Source organism: Chrysemys picta, chromosome 10 (genome assembly GCF_011386835.1).
Source record: "Chrysemys picta bellii isolate R12L10 chromosome 10, ASM1138683v2, whole genome shotgun sequence".
In the NCBI taxonomy this organism is placed as follows: Eukaryota; Metazoa; Chordata; order Testudines; family Emydidae; genus Chrysemys; species Chrysemys picta.
The window spans coordinates 84,480,344-84,507,972 of record NC_088800.1 but is presented as its reverse complement, the minus strand read 5'-3'; the positions used below and the strand labels follow the sequence as shown (position 1 = coordinate 84,507,972).

The following is a 27,629-nucleotide window of genomic DNA, read 5'->3' as shown; positions in this document are numbered from 1 at the left end:
CAGTAATTACCTTCAAAGACTTGACATAAAAATTGCATCCTCAGAGCAAACTGGAAAACTCAAGGTAGAAAGAAATGTACTTTGATGCAATCAATGGCTGAGTTCAATATAGAGCATTATTACTAAAGGACAAATAATGCATTTATCCAGTTAATGTTTAAGGGGGAAAATAAACTCCCAAGTCATCTGCTTGGGAGAAGTTAAAACCCTCACAACCAGTTAACATGGCTAAAGGTGCTCTGCTTTCAAGCATCAGGAGTTGCCTTTCTAAAAGAGACCAGGGGAAAATCAAGTAGAGGTTTATGGACTTACATGTTTAAAATGACCTATTAATGTGAAAAATCCTTGATCCATTGATATAGTTGACCATGAAAGGGCTCCCTGAGTTATAATCTTCTAGTTCAAGCTTTCATGCCAAACCAAGGGAAGGCTTCCTGCTTCATTTATAAAGATGAACAATTTTGCTTGGTCTACTGGCCAGAGCCCTTTTTCTAGTAGTGTTCATGACTGTGCTGATAAGGGAATGCTGTGGTGTTCTGCAGTGCAAGGATGAGTACTGCCAATGTTTTTGCTTATATTTCTTTACAAAGTGGCACTCATAGTTCACTACATTCACCTCTTCACAAGGCTGACAGCATCATAAGCTTTAGAACCTAGTTATCTGGCAGAGATGTTCTCTGCAAATGCTTTATTGTACAGTTGAGTAATACAACTCATACAAGCCTCAGCATCCAGGTACATTGGAAGATTCACATAATATGATGAGAAGTAACACAGCTACCACTTTGAAACCCCTCACAATACAGTATTCAAACCTTAAACTTCAAATACTACACATTGACGATTTGAGCTTAGTCTTTTGCTTGTGCTTGTGCTTTTCTTTCTGCAATCATTCTCTGTTTCTGCTTCATTAAACATTTTCTAGCATTTCCATTGGCACCAAGATCAGCATCTAAAACAAGATGAGAAGAAATGCTGTGAAGTGTTCAAATCAGGCCCTTTAGCTTGATGTCCCACTGAAGACATTAACAAAGTTATAAATACCCCCCCCTCATTACAGTTCCATCTTCTGAACCGGGGTGGGCAAACTTTTTGGCCCAAGGGTGACATCTGGATGGGGAAATTGCATGCAGGGCCAGGGCATGGTGTGCAGGAAGGTGCTCAGGACAAGGGGTGTGGGATGCAGCAGAGGGCTCAGGGCATGGAGTTGGGGGGCAGGGTGTACAAGGGGTGCAGGCTCCAGCCCAGCACCGCTTACCTGGAGCGGCTCCAGGATGGCACACTGGGGCCGGGGCAGGCTCCCTGTCTGCCCTCAGGCCTGCACCGCTCTGGGGAGGGAGAAAGAGGGCTCCATGCACTGCTCTTGCCTGTAAGTACCTCCCCCGAAGCTCCAATTGGCTGGGAATGGAACCACAGCCAATGAGAGTTCCAGGGAAGGCACCCACAGGCAAGAGCAGTGTGAGGAGCCCTCTTCTTCCCCGCAGCAGGGGCATGGTGCCGGTTGCTTCCTGGAGCAGCACGGGGCCTGTGGCACCACAGAGGTGGCAATCCCATAGGCCGCCATAGTTTGCCCACCCCTGCTCTGAACAAAGCATAGCCATACTTCCTTTCTGAGCATTTATCAAAGAGTTACTCTATGGTCCCTCTTTCAGGAGCTGACGGCACCAGTCTCCAAATCTTTAGGTTAGGTTTAGGATATTCGACATCCTCTCCTGCTCTCCCCCGCAAGTCATGCCACGGTCAAACCTGAACATTTTTCAAATAAATTAAGAGGCTTTAGATGGCCTTACTCACATCTATCTTGATAGGCTTGAGCAACCTGAGTAAACTGCTCTATCTCCTTTGCACAATTCTGAAGGTAGTTAGTTCCTTCTATCTGCTGGCAAGCTTTTACCCTTCTCTGAATTATGTTCACAATTTCCTGATCAACTTTCCTGTGTGAGAGAGAGAGAGAGATCAGTGTGACTGCAGCAGTGGCAATAACTTCCTGCAGCTGGAGAAGTTAATAAGTTACATTCTGGATAGAAGAGACAATTTTATTAGCTGCTTTAATATGGGATACAATTAAAAGGCACAACTAAGCAAAATCAAGCCGCAGGGGCTTGGCAGCAATGCCATATGTAGTGGCAACAGAGAAGGAGAATCAGTAGTGATTTTCGGGTTCTATTCAGAGCCCAACTCGGGCATGCTGCAGAAAAGATACTTGGAACTCTGTCAGGGATAGAGGAACACCAGCAGCTGCCCAGTATTTGAAATAAGCTTCTAAGGAAGCTTATTGGCTTTGCTACTAGCAGAAGAGAAGCTTCCTAAATTGGAGCAGGAGCTAGGGGAAACCTCAGTGTGGAGTATTTACAGTGACAAGCTATGATTGAATCAGGAACAGGCTTCTAAACTTTCATGGCGGGGGGGGGGGGGAGGGGGGGAGGAGAGTCCATTATGATTTTGCAGCTTCAAACCACATGAAAGCTGCATACCAATCCCAAGCAATCTATTGCAAGACAAAAAAAAAAAAACTGTGCTCTACTGGTTTTCTTCAACATGCTGTAGATATACATACATGTCCCTCCTCCACTGGGACTCAGCTTCAAAGAAGCATACATAGTCATCCTCCAAGCACTCAGTCAGATCCGGCACACGGTTGTATTTCCGATGATAGTAATAAGATCTTCTCTTCGCATGTTGGCGTTCCATCCATTCTGCAAGAGTCAACCACCACATTCATGAATCTTCAAGGTACTAATCAAAGAGATAGACAGAACCAACTAAAACAACTACTGGGCAGGGTACAGTTCTGGTTTAGGATAGAAAGCATACAGGACACATGACACAAATTGTCTCCATAACCTAACGTGTACTGGGTGACTTGGAAAATAAAAATGAAAGGAATTTTGCAATATGTATTTTGTTCTGCAACAAAATCTTGAGTTACTTTCTATACAGCCTATGTACCACTGACTGGGCAGGAATGATTGATAATATCAGGTGCATGTCCACCTGCCCTCACTTTCCCGAACTGACTCTACAGAGAGAATGCCAAGCTGTAACCCTATGGAAATACAGTAAATGCTACACTATGATGTCTAAGCTTCACAAAATCAGGCAAGTCACTTGCCCTCTGGGTTATTAGTCTGATATTTTCTATCACAGAGTTCAAAACTAACCAGGGAAGGGAGACCAGCGTTCCTCATGGTATCAGAAGTGGTAAATGACTCTCCATCAAATCATAGAATCATAGATTATTAGGGTTGGAAGGGACCTCAGGAGATCAAAATTAATGAAGATATCCTATCTCCTAGAACTGGAAGGGACCTTGAAAGGTCATCGAGTCCAGCCCCCTGTCTTCACTAGCAGTACCAAGTATTGATTTTTTGCCCCAGATCCCTAAGTGGCCCCCTCAAGGACTGAACTCATAAACCCTGGGTTTAGCAGGCCAATGCTCAAACCACTGAGCTATCCCTACCCCATCCCAAAAAGCGATAAGGAATCAGGGCATACCCCAGGGGAGAGTCTCCAGAGAGCACATGGCACTGAAAGCAACCTGGTACCAGGCAGTTGTGCAAGACGGGAGTGGGACACATCCCCGGAGCGCCAAGCCCCGTCCTGGGCAGATCATAAGAACGGCCATCCTGGGTTAGATCAGTGATCCATCCAGCCCAGTAGCCGGTCTTCTGACAGGGGCCAATGCCAGGTGCCCCGGAGGCAATGGACAGAACAGGGGTCGTTAAGCCATCGCACGTGGCTCTGATGGAGCTCGGAGGGGACGGTCCCCCGTGACCCTCTGGCAGCAACAGGTCCGCTGGCTGTTCCCACAGCCTCTGCTTAGGCGCTGTCAGGCAGGGAGAGGGGCCCGGGGGGGCTCCCCGAGGCGGCTGGGACCCAGCCCGGGGTCGGGGTGAACCCAGCCCCTGGCGGGCAGCCCGAAGCCCTGCCCCACAGCAGGTCAGGGGCGTGCCCCGGGGCTAGGCCTAGCTCCACGGGGATGGGCCGGGCACGGCTGGGGGCGGGGAAGGGCCCGCCTGCACCGATCCACACAGCGGGGCAGGGCGCGGGTGCTGCCCGGGGAGCAGCCGGGGGCCCGGCCCGCTACCTCGGAAGAAGGTGACCGGCGCGTCGACGCTGTAGTAGTAGAGGGTGTTGATGATGGTCGCCGGGTTAGGCAGCGACGACCGCTTCTCGGGGATGGGGGTGCGGGCCGGCGGCCTCTTGTACGCCTCCGGGTCCCAGTCGTCCGGCATGGCGACACAGTAGCGGCTGCGGATTCTCCTTCCCCACCGGCCCGTACAAGATGGCGACCACCTCCAAAAGCTGGGAGAGGGTCAGGTGGGGGCAAAGGTCAAAGGGCACGCAGGCGCAACTCGGGTAGCGTCCTGCGGCGCTTCGAGAGAGTCTCGTTTCCGGGGCAGAAAACGGGGCCCCGCCCGATACGCATGCGCAGCGCCACGCATGCCCCCTGGGATATGTAGTTCCGTTCGTTACAGCCTGGTGCGCCGGACTCTCCGCGAGCCTGGGGGAGGGGTAAAGCGGAGAACGCCGCCTCTAGGGGCCGCGCCGGCCGGCGGCAGCCTCTGCCCGGGGAGGGGGGTCAGCATGTAGCACGCGGTATGTGATTATAGAGCCTGGCAAATGGGGGGGCAACTGCCTCCCCCCGCAAATGGTGTCCCCCCCATGCACCCCTCGCTCCTTCCTAAGGGCGGGGGGGGGGTCACGTAAACTCCTGCAGCCCCAGGGGAGGGGGCGAGAGCGGGATCCAGACGGGCTGGAACGGGCCAGTACCCCTGGGACCCCCTTCCCAGCCTCGAACCGACCCCCCTCCCCCGGCGAGCTTGGTACCTCCCCTCCCCCACCTCTCTGCCCCCCATTGGAATAGAGCTTGGCCACCCTAGGGAATCGGCCCCAGGGCTCCTGCCAGCAGCACTAGCCCCAGGGGACCCAGGAGCCTACCACCTATTAGCCCCCCTGGCACAAACTCCACAAGCCCTGCTCTGACTCCCTCCCCCAGGAGTCTGACTCTGCCTATTGGGGGCTCCATTTCTGCCTTTGATTGCTCTGAGAGCCGGGAGTGGAACCCCGGAGTCCTGAGTCCCAGTCCACAGCCCCGACTCCCCTGGCTCGCCTCTTGGGGCAACCCCACCCAGGCCCCCGGCGCGATCCCGCCGAGCAGCGTGCACTGCTGCGTTCAAAACCACGGGAACACGCCGCCCTGCGTGTTGTCATATTGCCACCTTTTCAAAAGAGAAAAAGGATCGGCCCCCGGTTAAGTGGTTCTGTAGCTTTTAGGAGGGGGAAGGATTGTGCTCTCTTTGAAGTCAAAGGACAAAATTCCTTTAGATTTCAAAGGGGGCAGGATCAGGCCCTTGAAGACAAACAGTGGGCAATCCCGCAGCTACGTGTAGTAATGCTGTAGTTGGATATTGTGGCAACATTCACTTCTTCTGAGACACGGGGCTATTTTTGAAAGGATTAAAACAATCCAGTGATGATGCCTGTCACTTTTTGTCCACAGGCAGGGGCTTTATTTTTATTACTAAATGTAGAGATATGAAAAGATCTGGCATCTGTCGAGCTTTAACTGGTTTTCGTGCAAATGCAAACCTCAGCCAAGCTAGTAAAAAAAGAGAAAAAAATCTAGGCCGGGTGCCAGCCTATCAGACAACAACTTTCCTTTCTTTTTAAAATCTTCATTTAGTGCAAGTACCAGCACAACATGGTACTGACCTACAAGAAAGAAGGGATTGTATTTGCATATCCCCCCCCCCCCCAATCCACCCCACTGCTGCTCAAAGATGGGATATTTTGGAGAACTCTGTGAGCTGCTGTTTGTGGGTCCCGGAAAAATAACTGAAAATCAGGACAGTCTTGATTTTCATAGAGATGGGTGATAATATTAACTGTTACATATCCTGTCAGATCCTGTTAGTCTCCGGCTAGGTAAGACGGTGTGGCTATGGAAGACCTGAAGTAAAGGGCTAACCAGATCCCAAGTAACTAAAGTGAATAAAAACAAACAAGGGCTATTAAATTATACTTTACTGATAGATTTTAACCTCTTTCTTACTGTACAGCACCAATGCTGGTCAATGCACCAGTTATGTCCTCTCTGGGTAGGTCCAATGAAATATCATCACTTAAAGAAATGCTACTGCTGTTGAATAGACACTGCGTCAGTGTTGCCCAGTGAAAGGGATAAAGAGATATGAGGAAAAGCTTCCCTGCCATGCGATCTGTTTGACTGTGTGTGGAATAGTCTCTCTAAAGTGGAGTGGTGAAAGCCCTCATCGTTTGGGCGGAACAGAGCACAGGAGACAATACAGGGCTGGTGGGTGGGAGGGGACCCTGAGATTTTTACTCTGTTCGTACCTAGTGAAATGGATGAGTTTGGCCTGAGTATGAATTGAAAGCCCCAGTCTTGTGATGAGCTCTGCGTGGGCTCAGGGATCCACCTGCATGGAGCTTGTTGCAGGATCGGGGTCGGAGCTCAGGATTTGGCCATTTTATGTAGCAGTATATACACAGAATATATTGACTGCCCTTTAGTGATACAAAAAGAACAGGAGTACTTGTGGCACCTTAGAGACTAACAAATTTATTAGAGCATAAGCTTTCGTGGGCTACAGCCCACTTCTTCGGATGCATATAGAATGGAACATATATTGAGGAGATATATATACACACATACAGAGAGCATGAACAGGTGGGAGTTGTCTTACCAACTCTGAGAGGCCAATTAAGTAAGAGGAAAAAGACTTTTGAAGTGATAATCAAGATAGCCCAGTACAGACAGTTTGATAAGAAGTGTGAGAATACTTACAAGGGGCGATAGATTCAATGTTTGTAATGGCTCAGCCATTCCCAGTCCTTATTCAATCCTAAGTTGATTGTATCTAGTTTGCATATCAATTCCAGCTCAGCAGTCTGTTTTTGAAGTTTTTCTGTTGTAAGATAGCCACCCGCAGGTCTGTCATTGAATGACCAGACAGGTTAAAGTGTTCTCCCACTGGTTTTTGAGTATTTTGATTCCTGATGTCAGATTTGTGTCCATTAATTCTTTTGCGTAGAGACTGTCCAGTTTGGCCAATGTACATGGCAGAGGGGCATTGCTGGCACATGATGGCATATATCACATTGGTAGATGTGCAGGTGAACGAGCCCCTGATGGTATGGCTGATGTGATTAGGTCCTATGATGATGTCACTTGAATAGATATGTGGACAGAGTTGGCATCGGGCTTTGTTACAAGGATAGGTTCCTGGGTCAGTGTTTTTGTTCAGTGATGTGTGGTTGCTGGTAAGTATTTGCTTTAGGTTGGGGGGTTGTCTGTAAGCGAGGACAGGTCTGTCTCCCAAGATCTGTGAGAGTGAGGGATCATCTTTCAGGATAGGTTGTAGATCTTTGATGATGCGCTGGAGAGGTTTTAGCTGGGGGCTGAAGGTGACAGCTAGTGGTGTTCTGTTATTTTCTTTGTTGGGCCTGTCTTGTAGGAGATGACTTCTGGGTACTCGTCTGGCTCTGTCAGTCTGTTTTTTTACTTCAGCAGGTGGGTATTGTAGTTTTAAGAATGCTTGATAGAGATCTTGTAGGTGCTTGTCTCTATCTGAGGGATTGGAGCAAATGCGATTATATCTCAGAGCTTGGCTGTAGACAATGGATCGTGTGGTGTGTCCTGGATGGAAGCTGGAGGCATGTAGGTAAGTGTAGCGGTCAGTAGGTTTCCGGTATAAGGTGGTATTTATGTGACCATTGCTTATTAGCACAGTAGTGTCCAGGAAATGGACCGCTTGTGTGGATTGATCTAGGCTGAGGTTGATGATGGGATGGAAATTATTGAAATCATGGTGGAATTCCTCAAGGGCTTCTTTTCCATGGGTCCAGATGATGAAGATGTCATCAATGTAGCGCAAGTAGAGTCGGGGCGTTAGGGGACGAGAGCTAAGGAAGCGTTGTTCTAAGTCAGCCATAAAAATGTTGGCATACTGTGGGGCCATGCGGGTACCCATAGCAGTGCCGCTGACTTGAAGGTATATATTGTCCCACATGTGAAATAGTGATACAGTAGTTCTAAATATAGTGCTGCTAAGTACAGGAAATCACACTACTGAGAGGAGGGGAATTCTTCCCTGCCCTGGGGTTACAAAGCAATCATAACATCCCCTTTGGGAATACCTGGCCTAGGTCCCGAGTTGCCAGCAGGGCAGGCATGCACGAGAAAAAAAAACTCTGGAGGTAATTAATTAGGCATGTAGTTATCTAGCTGGAAGTGATGGGGTTGCTTAGGTATAAGTGAGGGCAGAATATTGTCTTCATATATTGTGCTGTAGGTAGCAATTGTAATTCCCTCCATTCATGTTCAATTTGTTTCTGTGGTAAATTGAGACACTGGCAATTGACCTTTACCACATCACAACTGTTGTTAGCAAATCTGCCAGGGTCTGACTCTGAGTATGAAATGAATATAGCGTTGAATGAAGCCAGCAGCTAAATTTGTGTCTTCAGACTGATAAACATCTTAGGTATTAGCCTGTAGAGGCACTTGGTGACTGCCTCGTTGTGCTGCTGACCTGTGCTGAAGACGTCCCATGGTCTGTAACGTTCCATGTTAATGTCTTATAGCTTGTAGGGTAGACCATTTAATGGGCTTGAGATATTCATTGGGCAGATTAAACGAGCACATTTGAAACTGGCTTGAAATCAACAATCAGTTCCACTTTGGGCGGGAGAATAAGTTTAGGGGAAAGGGAAATCTGGTACTGGAATTACTGAATAAACAAGAGGGAGTTGTAGTGAGTGTAAATTTACTCCTTTGCTGCTGGGCTGATTCCCTGAACCTTGATTTTATGCTGCTATTGTAGGAATTTGTCCAACTTTCTCCAAGGTGGTAGTGGTTGCTATGCCCAGGTTGAGTTCATGATTGTGACTTTTCTAGTTAATTCTCATAATTATATTTGGCCTGTACATGTGGCATGTTCTTATTATGGTTTCCTTTGTCCACCCTCCCCCATTTCTTCCAATTGTTAGTTACCTCCATTGGTTGTGACTTGTCTGGATGAGCATGTACGGCTATCAAAGCAGGGCCTAGCTTTCACTCTGGGTTTGTGCAGCACCGAACACAATGCTGTACAAACCCTGACTGGGCCCTCTACGTGTGGCCATGACACATATTAAGAATAATAATGAACGCCAAAGTGGGGCAAATCTGGAAAACATTGCGCTTCTCTTAGCAGAAAGAAGGACAATTATAGTCAAGATGTTTTATTTAGCAAATCCTCGTCAGCAGTTTTCACAGAGACTCGAATGCTTTGACGCAAAGGATGGGGACTACATTTATAAACTTAAATAAAATCTGTCCCATTAGGGAGATCTTTCGCTCTGTTACTGGAAATGGAGGAAAAAATAATTTGTGAATTTCCTCTCTCAGTGAGATCATGCATCCATCGGCGAGATACATAATGGCCTTTGTAATTCATATAATTCCTTTTTTATTTCTAAACATCTTATAGCAGATGGGCCTGATGTAACAAGCTGCTGTCCTGAAATCTGTAATATACATAGAGCCAATCTAACTGAAGTCCAAGGATTCCTTCCCATTGTCTTCAATCAGCATTGCCTCAGGCCCATAGCCTTCTGGGTTTGAAGGTAAAACTGAATCCTTTTTGTTTCTTGCCTTCCCCCAGTCCCATCGCAAGTTTTCAGCTCCCAGGCATGGCCACCTGGGCTTCCTCCCTCATAAGAGAAGCCGGCGTCACCGCGGGAAGGTGAAGACCTGGCCCAAGGATGATCCCAGCAAGCCAGTCCACCTGACAGCCTTTCTGGGCTACAAAGCTGGCATGACGCACATCCTACGAGAAGTTCACAGGCCAGGACTGAGTAAGAGGCTTTGATTGAATCAGCTAGTTTGAGTCCAGGGAAGGATAGAAGGAAAAGTCTCTTATGGCCGGCTGGGATGGATAGCTTATGGGGATTGGGAATGGGTTATGGATTTGAAATGGCAGTTCACCAGTGACCAAAAATCATCTGGCAGCTGTTTAGACGTTCTCAGTGCAATTCCTACCTTACATCATAAGATCACCAGCACAGCTGGTATTAGTTAGCTCCCTGTTGGCAGAGAAGCCAAGCAGTGAATAGCCCATGGAGGGATAACTTCCCTCATACTCTGCATGGGGTCTCAGGGTTTAGGTGGGGACGTTGTGTACTGTTGCTTTCTGAGCAGTAGATAAAGGTAGGTCTCCAGTTCTGTGCAACTGGCATCCCCATCTGCTCTAAGTCAATTTGCCTTTATAAAAGGCGGAGACACCAATAGACAGTTGCCCTCTGCTGGGACACGATGTAGTTGAAGGTGCATTGGGCACCAGGAACTTGGGTATCTAATTAAGAGAATTACTGGCCACCCACGGCTCCCCTGAAAGAACCTGGTCCTGTGAGAACTGAGCACAGTCAGCTCCCATTGACTTCACTGCTACACCCTTTGATTTCAGAGCTTTCCAAGAGGGAAGAGGTGGAAGCAGTCACAATAGTGGAGACCCCACCCCTGGTAGTGGTTGGGCTTGTGGGATACATAGACACTCCTAGGGGCCTGAGAAATTTCAGGACCATTTTTGCTGAGCACCTCAGCGATGAGTGCAGACGCCGCTTCTACAAGAACTGGTAAGAATCTCTCGGCGCATGGGTTTCCTGGCAATTGTAACAGCGTCGCCTTTCCCCACCCCGCGTTAGCCACAAGAGGCTCTTCGTAATGTCTCCACATTGGAATCCTTCACTCGGGGGTGAAATGCAGCAGCTGTTTAATTGCGCACAGCTGCACGACACGACCATTTTGGCTACTGTGAATAAGAACGTGTGCGCACAAATTTCTGGTTCACGTAATAATAGTAAAAAGAAGAACAGGAGGACTTGTGGCACCTTAGAGACTAACAAATTTATTAGAGCATAAGCTTTCGTGGACTAACTGAGTTACTTGTCTCGGTGATGTGGCAGTGAGTTCCACAGGTCAATTATGCATTGCGTAGCTGAGGCCAGCTTCTGCTCACCATTGTAATTGGTTCATCAAAGTAACTCTACTGACGTCAATAGAGTAATTCCAGTTTTACAGGGGTGCAAATTAAAGCAAAATCTAGCCCGTGGCGCTTCGGCACCTTTGTAGAGATTGACTTCCCAAATCTTGGAGCGGCAGTGAGGAAAGTGATCGCTTGAGTCTTTGTAATTGAGTAAACTTATGGCTGTAAGGCTGTGTAGCCATGCTTTCTATCTGACCCCTAAAATGTCCCTGATCCTCAATAAAGAGACTGTTTTGTCTCATTTCCATTTAGCTCTATTTTTGCTGTTGTATTTTGACTTCACTAAGTGAGCAAATCAGTGGGTGTCAACTGGATTCTCTATACAAAAAGCTGCCAGAATTGCAAGTGTTGTCAGTCCATTACTGTCCTTCCACCATTTCCTCCTCTGAGCTCCCTCTAATGGTCTTGTGTGTATTGCATTTGCTCACCTCAGCTTGGTGCAATGATGGATGCATGATGCTTCCAATAGCAAGCCTTAATAATATATGGAGATATACCTATCTCATAGAGCTGGAAGGGACCTTGAAAGGTCATTGAGTCCAGCCCCCTGCCTTCACTAGCAGGACCAAGTAGTGATTTTTGCCCCAGATCCCTAAGTGGCCCCCTCAAGGATTGAACTCACAACCCTGGGTTTAGCAGGCCAATGCTCAAACCACTGAGCTATTCCCCTCCTTAAGCAACCTTGTCCCACATGTTGTACTGTGTTTCTGAGATTTGGTGCTTCATTATTCCAGTCTCCAGCATAATTAAAAGGCTCCTGTCCTTAGGCACAAGAGCAAGAAGAAGGCCTTCACCAGGTACTGCATAAAGTGGCAGGACAAGGACGGGAAGAAACAGCTAGAGAAGGATTTTGCGGCCATGAAGAAGTACTGCAAGGTCATTCGAGTCATCGTCCACACTCAGGTCAGAACTTCACACAGGGTGTGGGACTTGATCCCAATAGCCTGTTGGAGTGGGGCGAGGGCTTGGAAGCCGAGAGCAACTAGCAGGTGGGAATCGGGGCACTTCTCATCACTGGGGGGGAATGGAGGGTCTTGTTGGCTGGGGCCTCTAGTCACTGGTGCAGGATTTGAAGTGGCAGGCGGGTTAGTGGGTGCTGGAGCTGCGGTATGTGCACGCTGCAGGAGGTGCATACTGACGTTGCAGCCACTTATCAAAGAGTAACCTCGTCCTTTTGAAAGTGCAAGGGGGAATCCAACGGGCACAATGGAAGTCTCTACACTGGGATTCGCCCAGGAGCCTGGCACTGACACCCCGGCTGCTGTGGAAGGGTTGGGCCTGGAGTTTTCCATCTCCTTGCTGCGGCTTGGGACCCTGGAGAAGCCACAGGGCTTGCAGTGGGCAGTGCCAGAGGCACTCACAAGTTCGTTGGGAGGAAGCAGGCATTGGTCCCAAGCCCCTCAGTGAACGGTGTAACGCTAGCAACTGGTGTCAGGTGATGGGGTAAAAATAACCTGTGATCCTGGCCGCAGGGAAGGGTTTGCCAGATGCCAGAGCTACTGGATAGTCAGGGGCTATTTGAATTGGGATCCTCAGGGAGCTCTCAACTCCTCAGAGCCCAGGAGGATCTTGGCTGGCCCGAGGGCCCTTTGGGCTAGTTCGGGCTTGTCAGCTCGCCACGGCAGGTCTAAAGTTGTGTCTGGCCACACGACACGGATAGGCCCGGGCTGCCGCCATCACTACCCGCTGATTTTTGAAAAGTGGGATGCGACACCGGCGCTGGGAGGTGATGTGACGCCGCAGCGCTGCCGTCTAGCACTGTGTGAGGAGGGGATCTTCCTGGGGGGCCGAGGGCTGGTCACATGGCCATTTGTGGGATTGCATCGATCTGAGCTGCATTGGTGGGGCTGGCAAGTGCTGCTGAGGCCGGGGAGAGGAGAACGCCGCCCACGGTGGGTGGAAATACAGGCCGAAAGCACAAAACGCTGCCGGACGAGCCCCCAGTCTGCTGCACGTGCGCCTCTGAACAGTCCCGTTGGAGACAGGGGGACTGCCCCTGCGAGTCCCTGTGGCCGTATCCACGCAGCTGCTGCACAGCTGGTGAGCTCCAGTGACACACACAGCTCAGCTCCTGTTAAAATCCATCCAGCTAGCCCCGGGCTCAGAGGGTTCTCTGCAGAGCCCAGTTTCCATGTCTGTCCCCGGCTGGCCCTGGAAGGGTGGGCGTCGCTCTGTTCCTAGCCACGCCGTGCTTAGTCGGGGGTGCACATGGCATGTCGTAGTGTTTTGTTCTCTGGGATTCCGGTTAAGCGTGAAACAGCATCTCAGCTGGCAATAGTAGCAGCGTGGTCAGGAGCTGAACACGTGTTTCTGATGGTGGGTGGGGAAGGGGAAGGCCTGCTTCCTAGGAACTAGTAATAACCCATGCTACAGAAATGCAGCTTGTGCCAATCACCACGTAGCCTGATGGCATGCTGGGTGAGTGTGTGTGTGTGTGTGTGTGCGTGCACCCATGCCTGGTGTGCACGTGTTGGTGCGTTCAGTGAGAATGTGTGTGTTTGCACTTGGCGAGTGTGTGTGCTTAGTGAAAGTGTGTGTGTGTTTGAGTTTAGTGTGTGTGGGTACACGTGGGTGCACATGTATGCTATGTGTGTGCTTAGTGAGAGTGTGTGTACATGTGGGAGGGTGGGTGTCCTTAGTGTATGTGTGTGTGTGTATACATATATGCTGTGTGTGCATACATGGGAGACGTGTGCTTAGTGTATGTGTGTGTGTACATATATGCTGTGTGTGCATGTGTACATATATAGATGTGTGCACACATGGGGGATATATGCTTAGTGAGCGTGTGCGTGTGTGCTTAATGAGTGTGTGTGTACATATATGCTGTGTGCGCATGCATATATAGATGTGTGCGCACACATGGGGATGGATGCTTAGTGAAGGTGTGTGTGTGTTCAGCAAGTGTGTGCGCATGCGTGTGCTCAGTGAGTGTGTGCACTGGATGTGCCTCAGTCACACCAAGGCTTGATGGGTTATTTTTCCCCGTCAGGATTTAGTTTGTGGAGGACCCTCTCGGATTCTGCCTCTCTCAGTTCCATCCCCTCTCTCTCTCTCTCTCTCTCAGGCTGCCTTGTCCCCAAGCTGCAGGGGCTGAAGGCAGCTCCCTCAGAGTCCTGTTCATGCTGCTGCCTGGCTGGGGTGGTGGGAGAGTAAAGCCAGGTGCCACCTCCTTGCCTCGCTCTTTCCCGGGGCGAAAGGACCCCGCCCCCGGGTGAGTGCTGTTCTCCCCGTCCCCAGCCAGGAGTCTGCAGCCATGCTGAGATATAATAAAAGCAAGAGACCCTGAAATGCCATGTCTAGGGCTTCGCTGCTGGGGAGACAGCACGGTGAGTGGGTGCTTTACGTACCCTTGGGTAGACAGATTAGCTAGACTCAGGCAGACTAAACCGCAAACAGCCCGCTTGCGTCCAAGCGGGCCCTGTCTCCTCCTCCCAGCACTCAGGGATATTGCCCCTGGGAACACGTTCACACCCACAGGCCTGGTGTCATTTCTTGGCCCTCGCTGCCCAATGCAGATGAAGCTGCTCCCTCTACGTCAGAAGAAGGCCCACGTGATGGAGATTCAGCTGAACGGCGGGACGGTGGCCGACAAGGTGGACTGGGCTCACGAGAAGCTGGAGAAGCAGGTCTCTGTGCACACGGTCTTCAGCCAGAACGAAACGATCGATGTCATCGGGGTGACCAAGGGGCGCGGGATGAAAGGTACAGGGGGAGGGAGGGCCCTTTGCCATGGGGCTTGGCATGGATCCTCTGAGGAGGCTGGGCAGAGGGGTGCTTACGCATTGCAAGGGCATTGTGGTGTGGGGCCTCCTTGATGCTCTTGGGGGAGACCGTTTTGTAGTGGAGTGAGCACAGGACTGGGAGTCGGGAGACCTAAATTATAATCCCAGTGCTCAGATCGACTCACTCTGTGGCCCTGAGCCAGTCGCTTGCCCTCTCTGTGCCTCAGTTTCTCCATCTGTAGAATGGGGATAGCAACACTGACAAGTGTGGCAAGTGCTTCAAGATCTATGGATGAAAAAGCCATACGAGTGCGGAGTACTTAATATTATTACTCATAGTAATTATTTACTAATCTGTCATTGTCAAGACACGGCTTCTTGACCTCATCTAATTAATAGTAATTCTCAATTAAACACAGTGAAGAATCCATGTGTCATTGTGAATAATTAACATTGATGCATAGAAGCTTCCCCTTGTGTGACATCCAGAGGAGAACAGACTCCAGTTTATTAGGACTGTACATTTCTTTAAAACATTGTTTTTAGTGTCGGTGAAATGCCTATTCCCGGAGCAGGTACAGCAGAGGCAGTGGTAGTGCGGGTGTCCCACATACTGTACACGGCAATCCCCCCATGTCCTGGGGATCCTCTTCCAGAGGACAAGAGGGGAGTTCATTTCTCATTCCCTCATTTCATCCTCGGCCTCACAGCCGAGACGACCAACGCTGGGGACAATCAGTGCCAGTATTGGTGGTCGTCCTTGAGAAGTAGTCTGAACAGCAGCCAGACTGAGAGCCCCCCAGCTCATTTCATGAGGGACACCAAAGAGTCGCTGGATTTGTGCCCATACGTCTGTTCTCTTTTTAGCAGATTTGGTTCCATTTACCTGGTTCAAAATGCCCTGTCATTAGTTATGGGCTTAGTTCCCATGGGAGCCCTAAGGGCACTTGGTTTGCTGTAATCTGAAGTAAACAAAATAAGGACAAAAAGTCATTTCAGTGCTGACAAAACCAGTGGGGGGGAGACACACCATAGTCCAGTCAGTTTAATGCGGAGCGAGTACAGTTCCGTCCATGGGCCCCCGATTCTGAAAATGGCTGTTTGCCTCAACCTGACCCACCGTCTTCTCATAACTTGAGATGCAACATAAGACAAACCTCACAGACGCTTGCTCTGATTTCTGGCTCTGAGGCACCAGCACCCGTCCCCCTGGGCTCCTCTGACAGCATCATCCTGTCCTGCTTTCCTAGGGGTGACCAGCCGCTGGCATGCCAAGAAGCTCCCAAGGAAAACTCACAAAGGCTTACGCAAAGTCGCCTGCATTGGAGCCTGGCATCCAGCCCGGGTGGGCTACTCCATTGCCCGGGCTGGCCAGAAGGGCTACCACCATCGCACGGAGCTCAACAAGAAGGTATGGCACCGGTGCGACACCTCCCTTGGGCCTAGTGCGGCTTCTCCTTCTTTCGAGCACCCTTCCCTCTCCTGTCCTGTCTCTCTGTCATGCATATCATTTCAGGGCAGGAGGGAATTTAGGGCTTCGTTTGGTGGTGTTATTTTTATTACCATAGTGCCCAGGAGTCTGAGTCACTTACCATGACCCCATTGTGCTAGGCACCGTCCAGACCCAGTGATCTGTGCCCAGGGGCGGGGATGTGCTTTATCCATCGCATGCTGACGACATCTGAGATGAGCCTATGAGTTTTGTCCCAACCCGGCATCTCTGCTTTTTGTACTCAGTTTGTGACACTTTGTTTGCAAATGTGGCCTAAAGCCATTAACTCCATTTCAACCTGGGTTCTCACCCAGATTTACCGTATTGGCCGTGGGGTCCACGTACAAGATGGCAAAATAGTGAAGAACAGCGCCGCGACAAACTACGACATCACCGAGAAGATGATCACGCCGCTGGTAAAAGGGCTAAAGAAATTGGAAGTGGTGGGGCTGGAGCTGGGACTCCTGCATTCCCGACTCTGCCACTGACCAGAGACGTGGCCTGGGACAAATCACTTATGGTTTCTGTTGGGGAAAAGCTGGTTGGGAAATATTTTTTCTGGCCATACAGATTTTGATTGTCTTCCTTTTTGTTTTGTTTTCTTTTTAGTAACGAAAAGCTGCAGAGGTTTTGCTTTTCCACACCCCAAAAACAACAACAAACAATTGTTTTCAGCTGGCGTTTTTTGCCTTACAGGTTTTTGGTTTGTCAGCAAAAACCCAGAAAAATCTCATCAAAGTTGGAAATGTCAGTTTGGACAAAAAGTCAATTTCCCATTTTTTAAAAAACGGCTTTGAACAAAAAATTGCTGCCAGCTCTATCCTCTGTGACAGCTTGTCCCCGTGTAAAATGATACTAGTATTTGTAGACCTCACGGGCGGGCTGCGCTGTGTATGATAAGCGCAAAGCATATTAATGGTTAGTTAATAATTAGGATGATTAATAATTAAATAATAAATACCCAGCTTTGCTACAGCTAATGTCACTTGCTGATGCATATCTGTTAACCACACATCTCACTACTGCAATCCCAACCTCTGCCTTTCCCCACAGGGTGGATTTCCTCACTACGGTGCAGTCAACAATGATTTCCTCATGCTGAAGGGCTGCGTCATGGGCACTAAGAAACGTGTGCTCACTCTCAGAAAGGTAAACTCCTCCCCCCTTCGAAATTCAGTGCCGAGGCTGCGCACACGTAAGGAAGGAGCTGACTTTGTGAGTCATGTAGTGATTTTCCAGGGGGCCGTTTCCCGGAGAGGTGTGTTGCCAGGCCATTCTCGCTGCTAACGGTGTTTCCAGTTTCAGTTCAGCCAGTCTCGTCTCCCTTAGGAACCGTTTTGCCGTTCATTGGAAGCGATCCTTGCATGATCTGACACACTCGGCTACTTTGTTCCAGTTCGAAGTGGGCACTGAGAAGCAATGACACTCAAAGTCATGCTACTCTGGGTGTGTCTCCGAGGAAACCACTGTTGCTGGAGTGATTGGCTGATGGATGTGCGTGAAATGTCTTAACTCCACTCACATCAAAGTATGCTTTCAAATCTCTGGTTAAACATAAGCCTAATGTGTTGTGACTTTTCCTCTCCAGTCCCTTCTGGTGCACAGCAGCCGTCGGGCTCTGGAACCCATCGAACTGAAGTTCATTGATACCACTTCCAAGTTTGGCCACGGCTGCTTCCAGACTGCTCAAGAGAAGAGAGCTTTCATGGTGAGTGAATTCTCTCAAGGTTCTCAGCTGGTGTCAATTAACCTAGCTCAATCGATTTCAAAGGAGCTGCTCCGATTAACACCAGCTGAGGGCCTGGCCCAGAAAATAAAGACCACCAAACGAATGAACAGGACTGTCTTGCATAAAAGGCAGTTCAGCTGCCAGAAACAATGCTAAGGAGGGAACATGATGGTTGAGAGAGTCATACAAGCCAGCCAAAGCCAGCAAATAATGCACCATATGGTCAGCCAGTTTGCACCCACAGTGGGATGCATTCAACAAGCCGTTAAATTGGCAGCATCTTGTTAGACATATGGTGTCTTTCACTCTGGAATTGTACATGTCTTTGATTTGGTTGGATTGCCTTAAACTTTTAATGTTTTTAAAGGAAAAAGGTCAGGTCAGATTTGGCCTCATATTTGGGATTTTGTTTAAATAAGCTTTTCAATGCCCAAATCAGGTACCTTTTAAAAATCCCAGCGGAAACAGGTTTATAACCAAAAAACCAGACAGTCATTCCTTTATAGAGTTTGCCCCCCAGCCCGCCACCACCTTGTGCTGTGGTAGCAATCCGAAAGTGAAATTGACTAGATACGAAGTGGACCAGAGCCACAGCTGGTGTGAATCAGCCTGGCTCCAATGGTGCGATGCCGATTTAAACCAGGTTTGGATCTGGCCGTCTGACTACTAGGCTAGTCAGTTTCACATGTGTTTAACTTCTCTCCAGGTCAGAAGGACTGGCTATGAAACCCCTTCACATCACTCTCGGGATGGCTGGAGGTTAATGCACAGGGCTGTAGCTTCTGCACTAACCACTGCTGGAGATTCTCCTTTTGCTCATGTGCTAGGGGGTTGAACTTTTGGAGCAGGAAGATGTGAGTTCTGTCCCTGCTGTCGCCTCTGAGTGGCCAGGCTGGCAGCACGGTGACATTGATTAAGTCTTAAGTGGCCACAGGAAGACTGCTCCATTAAGCTCGTTATTTTAAAGCAGCAGAACCTTCCCCACATTTTAATTTAATTCAGTAACATTTAGCTGGGCCGAAGCAAAACAACAGCCCCCAAACCACCATTTCCTCCCACTCTTGTAAACTAGAAGGGCTGGGACCCTGTCCTCAGCTGGTGTAACTCTGTGTAGCTCCATTGACTCCGCTGATGTAACCAGCTGAGAATCTATCCCCTTGATGGTAACCCAAACCAGAAACCCCTTCTGCTCCAAAATCCTGCTCAGAAGGAGTTGTCATATGCAACCTCCTGAAACAGGGGATTGTATAGGAAATTCTCCTGACACAACCTCATCTAGCCGCTCACAGTCATGATGCTCTAATAGTGTAATCAATATAATTACTTTACCACTCAATCTTCCCCATCACCCCAGGCCAGCTTGCCGGGCTCAGTAGCAAACCGGTCTTGGAAGCACATAGGCCAACTTTCCATGCTGCTCAGCTAAGCAAACTGCCAGCTCAGGGACGGGCAATTCATTACCCTCATTCCTCCAGGGTTAGGAGGGTTTCTAGAGCCCACAGCTACGCAGCTGCTGCCGTTCAGGAGGAGAGCTGAGAGTTAGCGGCCAGGGAATAGACATGAACAGCTCGTGTTGCAAGCCTTGTGCAGTGAAAAGGGGTCACGTCTGAATAGACATTCCACCGCGTCCAGCTCACCGACTGCCTCTCTAGGTCACACTTGGGGAAGGCTTGTAATGTGGATCTTGAACTCATCAGCTTGTGGCAATGGGATCTCTTCTTCTCACCATTTCACTTGTGTTTTAGGGCCCCCAGAAGAAACACCTGGTGAAGGAGAAGCCAGAATCCCAGGAAGAATTGTAGAGGATTGAAATACACATGGCCACCTTAACCTGGCACCTCCAATAAAGGGACTTCAAACCAGGCCTCAGCCGTTGTGTCTTTCTTCTGGCGCCGTTATTAATAAGCTTAAACTAGCCTCTGTTATCGGTGTCTGGTGTAAGGAGAGTTTGGTATCAGTCAATCCCAGAGTCTTCTCCCCATGTATTGATATCCACAGGCTGCCGAGAGGACAGTCACGGGGGAAATTGGTCCAGTGAGACCTGGAGATGCCGACACCTGGAGATGCCTTTTCTTAGCTGAGCTGTATAGGGGTCTGTTGTGACTTAGGAACATCCCCTAGGTCCTGTCCTCTAACTCTTTCGAGCTGTCTAGGGAATGGCCATTGGCGCTCTGAGATACAAGGCATCAGTTGTGCACTACCCCTGCTGGCAGTGCGAGGAGAAGCCGTTTACACCTGGCTGGTCGCAGAAGTGAGGTGACTGCACCGCTCCACGCAGGGCTGTTTATGGTGGGCCTAATGAGGCCGCTCTGGGATTCGTTAGCTCACTGACCCTTTTTCAAGTCAGTGGGAGTTTTGCTATCGACTTCCGTGGATGGAGACTTGGGCCCAAAGTCTGTCCTCAGGTCACCGAGTTCTCCCATCCTTCCTGCTAGGCTGGGCACAGCCAGGAGTGGGGGGAATCCTCCAGAAAGCTGCAGAAGAGGCACGTCAGAGTCACTCCTGCTCTACCGGGAGCACCAGCTGGGGGATTTTATCTGCAACTGACATGCTGCCTTTGCTTTTTCCCTCCCAGGTGAGACCCCATCTGACCAGGCTTCCCCGTCCTCCTCAGTGCTCAGGAGAAATCCCTGTCCGATCAAGGCCCCAGTGTTTGGCATCTGTTCCAGGAAAGGAAAAGAAGACCTGGCACAGATGAATCCTGTAAGGCCTGGAAAACCTGGGCATGTCAGCAAGGCTGGTTCTGCCCTGCCTCGTTTGGCCAGGATGATTACATCTTTCACAGATTCCAAGGCCAGAAGGATGGAGGGGTCAGACAAGGCTAGTGAAGTGGATTTTTACTCTGTCTGATTCGCTAGTATCAGTCCCGGTCTGCTTCTGACTACACTGATCTATGAATCCAGAGTGACTCCACTGACCTCATTGGCGCTACTCCAGATTTACACTGGTGTAGCTGAGAGCAGAATTTGGCTCAGCATGATAATATGCACCACAGCTTTGTCTGTGTATGTGACCAGGGACAAAATTCAGCCTGGGCGGAAGCAAGTACATTTCCTGTGACTTCAGTGGACTGCATATTCACACATTCCAAGGCCTGAAGGGACTATTGTGATCATCTAGTCTGACCTCCTGGATAACCCAGGCCAGAGAACGTCCCCACAATCATTCCTAGAGCAGAGCTTTTAGAACAACATCCAGTCTTGATTGAAAAATTGCCAGTGATGGAGACTCCCCCACGACCCTTGGTAAGGTATTCAATGATTAATTACCTTCACTGTTAAAAATGTACACCTTATTTCCTGTCTTGCTTCAACTTCCAGAAAAACGGGTCCAACAAGGAGGGGATACTTTTTTTCTGGAAGTTGAAACTAGATGAATTCCTTGAAGAACCTGCTTTTCCTAGACAGCAGCAGTGGAGAGGAAGAAGTTCCCCAGGACTCCTCGTCCCCTGCTTCAGATGCTCTGTGGAGGCTAGTAATGCACTTGCCCAGCGCTACTCGGCGCTGGTTAGGCCTCAGCTGGAGGGCTGTGTCCAGTTTTGGTCACCAACTTATAGAAAGGAGGTGGAGAAACTGGAAAGGATCCAGCGGCGAGCGACGAAGATGATCAAAGGGATGGAATGCAGCCAGACGAGCAAAGGCTGAAGGAACAGGGTGTGTTTAGTTTGGAAAAGAGGAGATTAAGGGGGGACATGAGAGCGGTCTTCAAATACTTGAAAGGCTGCCATAAAAAGGATGGAGAAAAGTTGTTCTCTCTCGCCACGGAGGGCAGGACAAGAGGCGATGGGTTCAAACTACAGCACAGCAGATTTAGATTAAATCTCAGGAAAAACTCCCTAACCGTAAGAACAGTCGGCCAATGGAGCAGACGCCTCAGGAGGTCGTGGAAGCTCCTTCACTGGAGGTTTTCCAAAGGAGGCTGGAGAGCATTTGTCCTGGATGGTTTAGACCCAACAAATCCTGCATCTTGGCAGGGGGTAAGACAAGATGGTCCCTTCTAACCCCATGGATCTATGAGCTACTCATCCCTGGATCTCAAGGGAGGGGGGAAGTATCCATTGTACAAATGGGGAGATGGGGCCGTTAGCAGGGGCTCAGGATTGTGCCAATTGCAGAAGGAGGGGAAGGTCCCATTGGTACCGATTGGGAGGGCGAGAGAGATGTCCTTTCATGCAGGACTAGTCTAAAGCGATTTGTGTTCACGTGCCTCAGGAGGGAGGGCGGGGGAGGGCTCTGGCTCCCTCCTGCACTGTCGCTAGCTGACATTTTACCCAGCTGATTACAAGGGAAGGCAGGCAGGCACTTTCCTGCTGCAGGGGCTCCAGAAGATGCAGCATTGTCCGTCTGCATCGCTGCCTGTCACAGGCCTTTGCTGGGGACGATGAGACGTGAACGTGGCTGGGACAGCGTCATCACCTGTCACAAATCGTTACAGAGCCCCACGCCGGGCTGGCACCCGGCTAGAACAGAACAAAATGAGCAGAGAACAGGAGAGGAGATTGGCTCATTATTCTCTGAAAAGGAACGCTGAGCAATCAAAAACCTCTCCCTTGTGTTTGAATGGCAGGGTCCACCCTAGCGTGGCCCCTCAGAGCCATGATCATAGATTTTATAGCTTCCAAGGCCAGAAGGGATCATTACGATCATCTAGTCTGACCTTCAGTAGGACACAGACCAGAGACTTCCCCCAAATAATTCCTAGAGCAGATCTAAAAAAACATCCGATCTTGATTTAAAAATGGTCAGTGATGGAGAATCCACCATGACCCTGCATAAATTGTTCCCATGGTTAATTACTCTGACCATTACCAATTTACGCCTTGTTCCCAGTCTGAATGGTGCGAGATTAGGCCGCTGTTTGAACTCTGTGATACTAGCTCGGGAAGAGGGAAGATAGCCCTGGATCTATTCAGAGGACTTCAACCCACTTCGCAAAGTCGTCGGTAATACTTCATGTCCACTCCATAAAAGGTAAGGAAATAATATTATTCCCATTTTACACACAAGTAAACCAAGGTACATAGATTGGAGAGTTGGGAAACAGCCAAAGCTGGGAATAGTTTGTAAATTAAGGGCTGGGGGAAGCCGACAGGTGGGGAGGACCATGTGGTTCGGACAGACACATCCCTTGAGAGGGTGGATTTATTAAAGGGGATACTCTATATCCTAGTACGTTGGTAAAGTACAGGTAGAAATGGAAGAGAAACAGTCAAATAAAAAAGAATCCCATTCAATTACATCACATGAAGGCAGACAACTAAATATTGACACATTTTATAAGTGCTGGTATATCAATGCAAGAAAGTCTAAATAATATAATCGGTGAATTTGAGTGCCTGGCATTAAATGAGGATATTGATATATAGGCATAACAGAAACTTGGTGGAACAATGTTACTCAATGGGACACAGTAATACCAGGGTACAAAATATAGAGGAATGACTGAGCAGATCGCGCTGGTGGGGGAGTGACACTATATGAAAGAAAGCATAGAGTCAAACACAGTAAAAATCTTAAATAAATCAAACAATACCATAGCATCTCTATGGATAGGAAGTCCATGCTTGAACAGTAAGAGTATAGCCGTAGGAATATTCTACTGACCACATGATTAAGATGGTGATGGTGACTGTGAAATCCCTGGGAAGATTACAGAAGCTACAAAAACAGAAAACTCAATAATAATGGGGGATTTCAACTATGCCCATAGTGACTGGGAACATGTCACCTCACAACGGGATGCAGAGGTAAAATTTCTAGATGCCATTAATGACGGCTTCTTGGAGCAGCTAGCTCTGGACCCCACAAGGGGAGAGGCAATTCTTGATTTAGTCCTAAGTGGTATACTGGATCTGGTCTAAGAGGTGAATATAGCTGAACCGATTGGTAATAATGACCCTAATGTAATTAAATTTACCTTCATGGGGGGGGAAATACCCAAGAAACCCACCACAGTAGCATTTTACTTCAAAAAGGGCAACTACACAAAAATGAGGCTAGTTAAATGGAAATAAAAAAAAACCCACGAGTGAAATGCCTGCAAGCTGCATGGAAACTTTTGGAAAAACACCATAATAGAGGTTCAAACAATATGTCTACCCCCAAATAAAAAAAATAGTAAGAGGACCAAAAAAAAAAGCCACCGTGGCTAAACAACAAAGTAAAAGAGGCAGTTAGAGACAAGAAGCCATGTTTTAAAAAGTGGATGTCAAATCCTACCAAGGAAAATAGCAAGGAACATAAACTCTGACAAGTGCAGTGTAAAAGTATGATTAGGCAGGCCAAAAAAGAATGTGACGAGCATTTAGCCAAAGACTCAAAAACTAACAGCAAAAATTTTTTTTTTAAGTACATCAGAAGCAAGAAGGCTGCCAAACAATCAGTGGTGTCACAGGATGATCGAGGTGCTAATGGAGCCCTCGAAGAAGTCAGTCCCTGACTGAGGTGTCAATAGAGGAGGTTTTGGAACAAATTGATAAATTCGACAGTAATACATCACCAGGACCAGATGGGATTCACGGAAGAGTTCTGAAGGAACTCATTTGTGAAATTGCAAAACTACTAACTGGTATGTAACCTATACTTCACAGGAGGGATAGCTCAGTGGTTTGAGCATTGGCCTGCTAAACCCAGGGTTGTGAGCTCAATCCTTGAGGGGGCCATTTAGGGAATCTGGGGCAAAGATCTGTCTGGGGATTGGTCCTGCTTTGAGCAGGGGGTTGGACTAGATGATCTTCTGAGGTCTCTTCCAACCCTGATATTCTATGAACACAGAATCAACCTATAGAACTTATTGCCAGGGAATGTTGTGAAAGTCAAAAGTATAACTGGGTTCAGAAATAAGTTCTTGGAGGACAGGTCTATCAATGGCTCTTCACCAAGATGGTAGGGGCACAACCCCAGGCTCAGGGTGTCCCTAAACCTCTGCCTACCAGAAGCTGGGACTGGCCAAGAGGGGATGGATAACTCAATATCTTACCCTTTTCTATTCACTCCCTCTGAAGCATCTGGCACCGGCCCCTGTTGGAAGATGAGCTACTGGGCTAGATGGACCATGGATAGGGAGTTCTACATCCTGGTCTTTAGTGAGTGGCTATAAAGAAAAGCCACACTGAAATGGCAATATAGACACGAAGGACAATAAATATAACAACAAACACATCCCAGCCTGAATCCCTGGTGGATGAATGCAAACTTTATTAGTTCAGTTCAGCTCTTCTCTCTTACACATCCACCTGGCCTGCAAAGCCCTTTGTTTTAACGCGGTGCCGTGACATTACTTGACAGAATCGGTTACTTTTATTGCATGGAGGATCAAATGGTCCCACTTTGTGCCTCGTGCTGTCGTCCAGACGGGCGCCTTCCATCGCTGCCCGGCGCAGGGTTGGTCCTCTTGGTGTTTTCAGATGCTTGTGGTGTTGCTGGCGGCTGAGATGTGTCTCTCCTGAAATGCGCCACAGCGAGGAAGCATGGAGCAAACGAAAATGCCGGTTGGAGGCTACTTCTCTCTGCCTCGTTCACTGCAAGGCAGAGGGGGCCAGCTTCAGTGGGGCACAGGCCTCGTGCAGTGAGGCTTCAATACCAAGGGAGCCCAGGCTCCTCCTGCTAATGCCCCCATCAGGGGTAACTCCCAGGGCAGGATGGACTCAGGGCGCAATGTTGGTGAGCGTCAGTGAGGACAAACACCACTCGATCTCCCTCCGACCTCCGCTCCACCGGCTTCCTGATCCCCAGTGAGGCTGGCTCACTCCAGTCCTCCATTTGGGGGCTCCCCTGGGCCTGGGATGGGAGAAGAGGGCTGTTGCTGTCTCCTCCCCTGCTTTTGACCTATTAGAGGTGCTGCCACGAGCCCTGACCTGCACGGGGCCTCGTGCCCAGGCATTCCCATGGCCTCCGCTTTCCCCAGGTGCAGGGTGCACTGCCTGGGCTGAGGGCATGAGCTCAGGACGGGCTGAACCTGGGCAGCTGACAATGCTGCCTCTCTTTTTGTCTACAAGCCGCTCTCGCTCTCTCTCTGAGGCTCATGGGACTTCCCCTCCGCTCCCTTCCCTGACATACTGAGCGCTCCCCCCCAGGCTCCCCACCCCTTAGGTACTGGGGGATTCACCCCCACGTCCCTACCCTCTGCCCCAACTTCGCCTGACGGAACAGTCGGTGGATTTTGACATGTGACTGTTTCAGTCCCTCCCCGCACTGCTGCTGCCTGGTTACCATCAAATGGCCGCTTTCCCCACTCTCCCCCTTCAAGTAACCCTCTGTGATAGCCATTGCCCGGCCAGGAGCAGGGCTGTGCATCCCTGCCTGTACCTCCCACGTGCTCCTCCCCAGGCTGAGGGGCACATGGTCCTCCCCTCCCCCGGGCTGGGGGCTGTCAGAGCCAGGTAACATCACTGTTATGTGTCCAGACACAGATACAAAGCAGCCTGTCACAGACACACACACACACACTCTCTCTCTCTCTCTCTCTGCCTGCTGCGTGGAGGTGAGACTCAGAGTACAATAAAACACTTGTAGGGGCAATGGGGGTTATGGGTTTTTGTGTGTGTGTTTCAGTTCATTTCCTGCCTGCAGTTTTCCTGGCAGACCCGGCTGCCTGTTTAAAGGATGTCCAGTGCTGATGCAATAAGCGTGGACCATTTCTGATCGGAACGTCTGATTAACACTCCTCGGACCTCAGGCTTCCCCCTTCCCTGGGGTTTCTTGCATCCCCCTTTGTAAAGCAGACATTGCCGAGCAAGTTCCTGCCCCGGCTGGCACAGAAGATGCCCACCTGGCCACAAGGGAGTTGTGTTAATCCAGAGGAACCTGGTGGTGATGGATGAGCTACCTGGAGTTTTGTATGCTTGGGTGACTCCAACTTGCTCCCCCCCCGTGGGTGTATGTTTCTGTCCTTAATGTGCTGTACCATATTTGAAGAAGAGGCTCCTTTGCTGGGCTGGGGGATGCTGAAGATGAGGTGGAGAGATGAACCCGGCGATTTCAGATCAGTGTCTTGGCTCCTGTGTGGTGACTGGTGGCCAGGCCCTGGTTAGCTGGGCATCTCCGCAAATCCTCCAGAGTTCTGCCAAGTGTCTTGACCCAGCCAGTGGGTCACTTTTCAGAGCCACTTCTCACTATCCGCTGGAAGGTCCTTGAAGGACCCCTCCATGGGGGGCTGGGGGTCCAAGCCGGAGTGCATGATGGGAATGATGAGATCATCCATGTTTGGCATCACTAAAATTTTCTGAAAAAAGGAAATTGGACAAAACTAACACCATGGCATGAAAAAAACCTTCAGAGGGACAAAGCTGGGAGCTCTGAAGGGCTGATTGGTACCTGTTGCTACCATCCCACTGGGGCTCAGAACCTGGGATGCAGCTTACGATAAGCAGAGGTGTAATGGAGTGGCTAATGCCTACGTGCAGCTCTGCTGGCTGGACTCAGCCCTCCCAGGGTTATAAGGGTTTTTTCCCCCTACCTAGTGGCTAAAGACCAACAAGAGCCGTAACCCAATGGAGCATCTCCTTCAGCTCACCGGGCAGAAGCCTGTTTGGGATCAGAAGGTCCTGTTTCCCATGGCGACTGAGTGCTGTTTAGCAGTTGACCATGTCCTCAGCAAATGTACACGACCATAGATGTGACAAGACAAGAAGACAT

The 27,629-nt window shown here is 49.4% G+C and overlaps 3 protein-coding genes across 7 annotated transcripts in view; 1 reads left to right on the top strand and 2 right to left on the bottom strand.

Annotated features, from left to right (window-relative positions):
• Positions 1–657: 657 nt before the first annotated feature.
• Positions 658–4,331, bottom strand: NDUFB10 (NADH:ubiquinone oxidoreductase subunit B10). The gene is made up of 4 exons (XM_005288958.4): positions 4,088–4,331; positions 2,558–2,696; positions 1,795–1,934; positions 658–952 (listed from the first exon to the last, which is right to left on the bottom strand). Exons 1-4 carry the CDS (start codon positions 4,233–4,235, stop codon positions 852–854), a joined length of 528 nt encoding a protein of 175 aa, XP_005289015.1. The 5' UTR covers positions 4,236–4,331; the 3' UTR covers positions 658–851.
• A 116-nt stretch (positions 4,332–4,447) lies between these two features.
• RPL3L (ribosomal protein L3 like) lies at positions 4,448–19,857 on the top strand. 4 transcript variants are annotated; one of them, XM_008164773.4, is made up of 10 exons: positions 4,448–4,599; positions 9,669–9,861; positions 10,470–10,638; positions 11,816–11,951; positions 14,567–14,753; positions 16,024–16,184; positions 16,580–16,681; positions 17,319–17,414; positions 17,854–17,973; positions 19,740–19,857. In XM_008164773.4, the coding sequence occupies exons 2-10, from the start codon at positions 9,822–9,824 to the stop codon at positions 19,794–19,796; spliced, it is 1,068 nt and encodes a 355-aa protein (XP_008162995.2). In that variant the 5' UTR covers positions 4,448–4,599; positions 9,669–9,821; the 3' UTR covers positions 19,797–19,857. The 4 variants fall into 4 exon arrangements, with proteins under 4 accessions (XP_008162995.2, XP_065416322.1, XP_042708993.2 ...); XM_042853059.2 differs by having other exon boundaries at positions 4,574–4,765; XM_024102349.3 differs by lacking the exon at positions 4,448–4,599 and adding an exon at positions 8,471–8,576.
• Positions 19,858–25,168: 5,311 nt separating this feature from the next.
• The window catches only part of LOC101945813 (testis-expressed protein 2-like), a 34,340-nt gene continuing 31,879 nt past the window's right edge, over positions 25,169–27,629 (bottom strand). The window contains exons 12-13 of one of the 2 annotated variants that reach the window (XR_010591221.1): positions 26,899–27,216; positions 25,169–25,513 (exon numbers count right to left, since the gene is read on the bottom strand). Coding sequence is in view for 1 of the 2 variants with exons in the window: in XM_024102348.3 (XP_023958116.2) it covers positions 27,091–27,216 (126 nt within the window). In the remaining variant the exon portion in view is untranslated. Of the gene's footprint in view, positions 27,217–27,629 lie in introns of both variants that reach the window. The other variant, XM_024102348.3, reaches the window with a different exon arrangement.

Coding starts and splice junctions, on each gene's coding strand:
- NDUFB10 (XM_005288958.4), bottom strand. CDS start 4,235: ATGCCGGACGACTGGGACCCGGAGGCGTACAAGAGGCCGCCGGCCCGC. Junction 2,697..4,087: donor GCCGGTCACCTTCTTCCGAG/GTAGCGGGCCGG, acceptor TGACTCTTGCAG/AATGGATGGAACGCCAACAT. Junction 953..1,794: donor TCAAGCCTATCAAGATAGAT/GTGAGTAAGGCC, acceptor ATCTTGTTTTAG/ATGCTGATCTTGGTGCCAAT.
- RPL3L (XM_042853059.2), top strand. CDS start 4,652: ATGGTGTCCCCCCCATGCACCCCTCGCTCCTTCCTAAGGGCGGGGGGG. Junction 9,862..10,469: donor AGTTCACAGGCCAGGACTGA/GTAAGAGGCTTT, acceptor CTTTGATTTCAG/AGCTTTCCAAGAGGGAAGAG. Junction 17,974..19,739: donor AAGAGAAGAGAGCTTTCATG/GTGAGTGAATTC, acceptor CTTGTGTTTTAG/GGCCCCCAGAAGAAACACCT.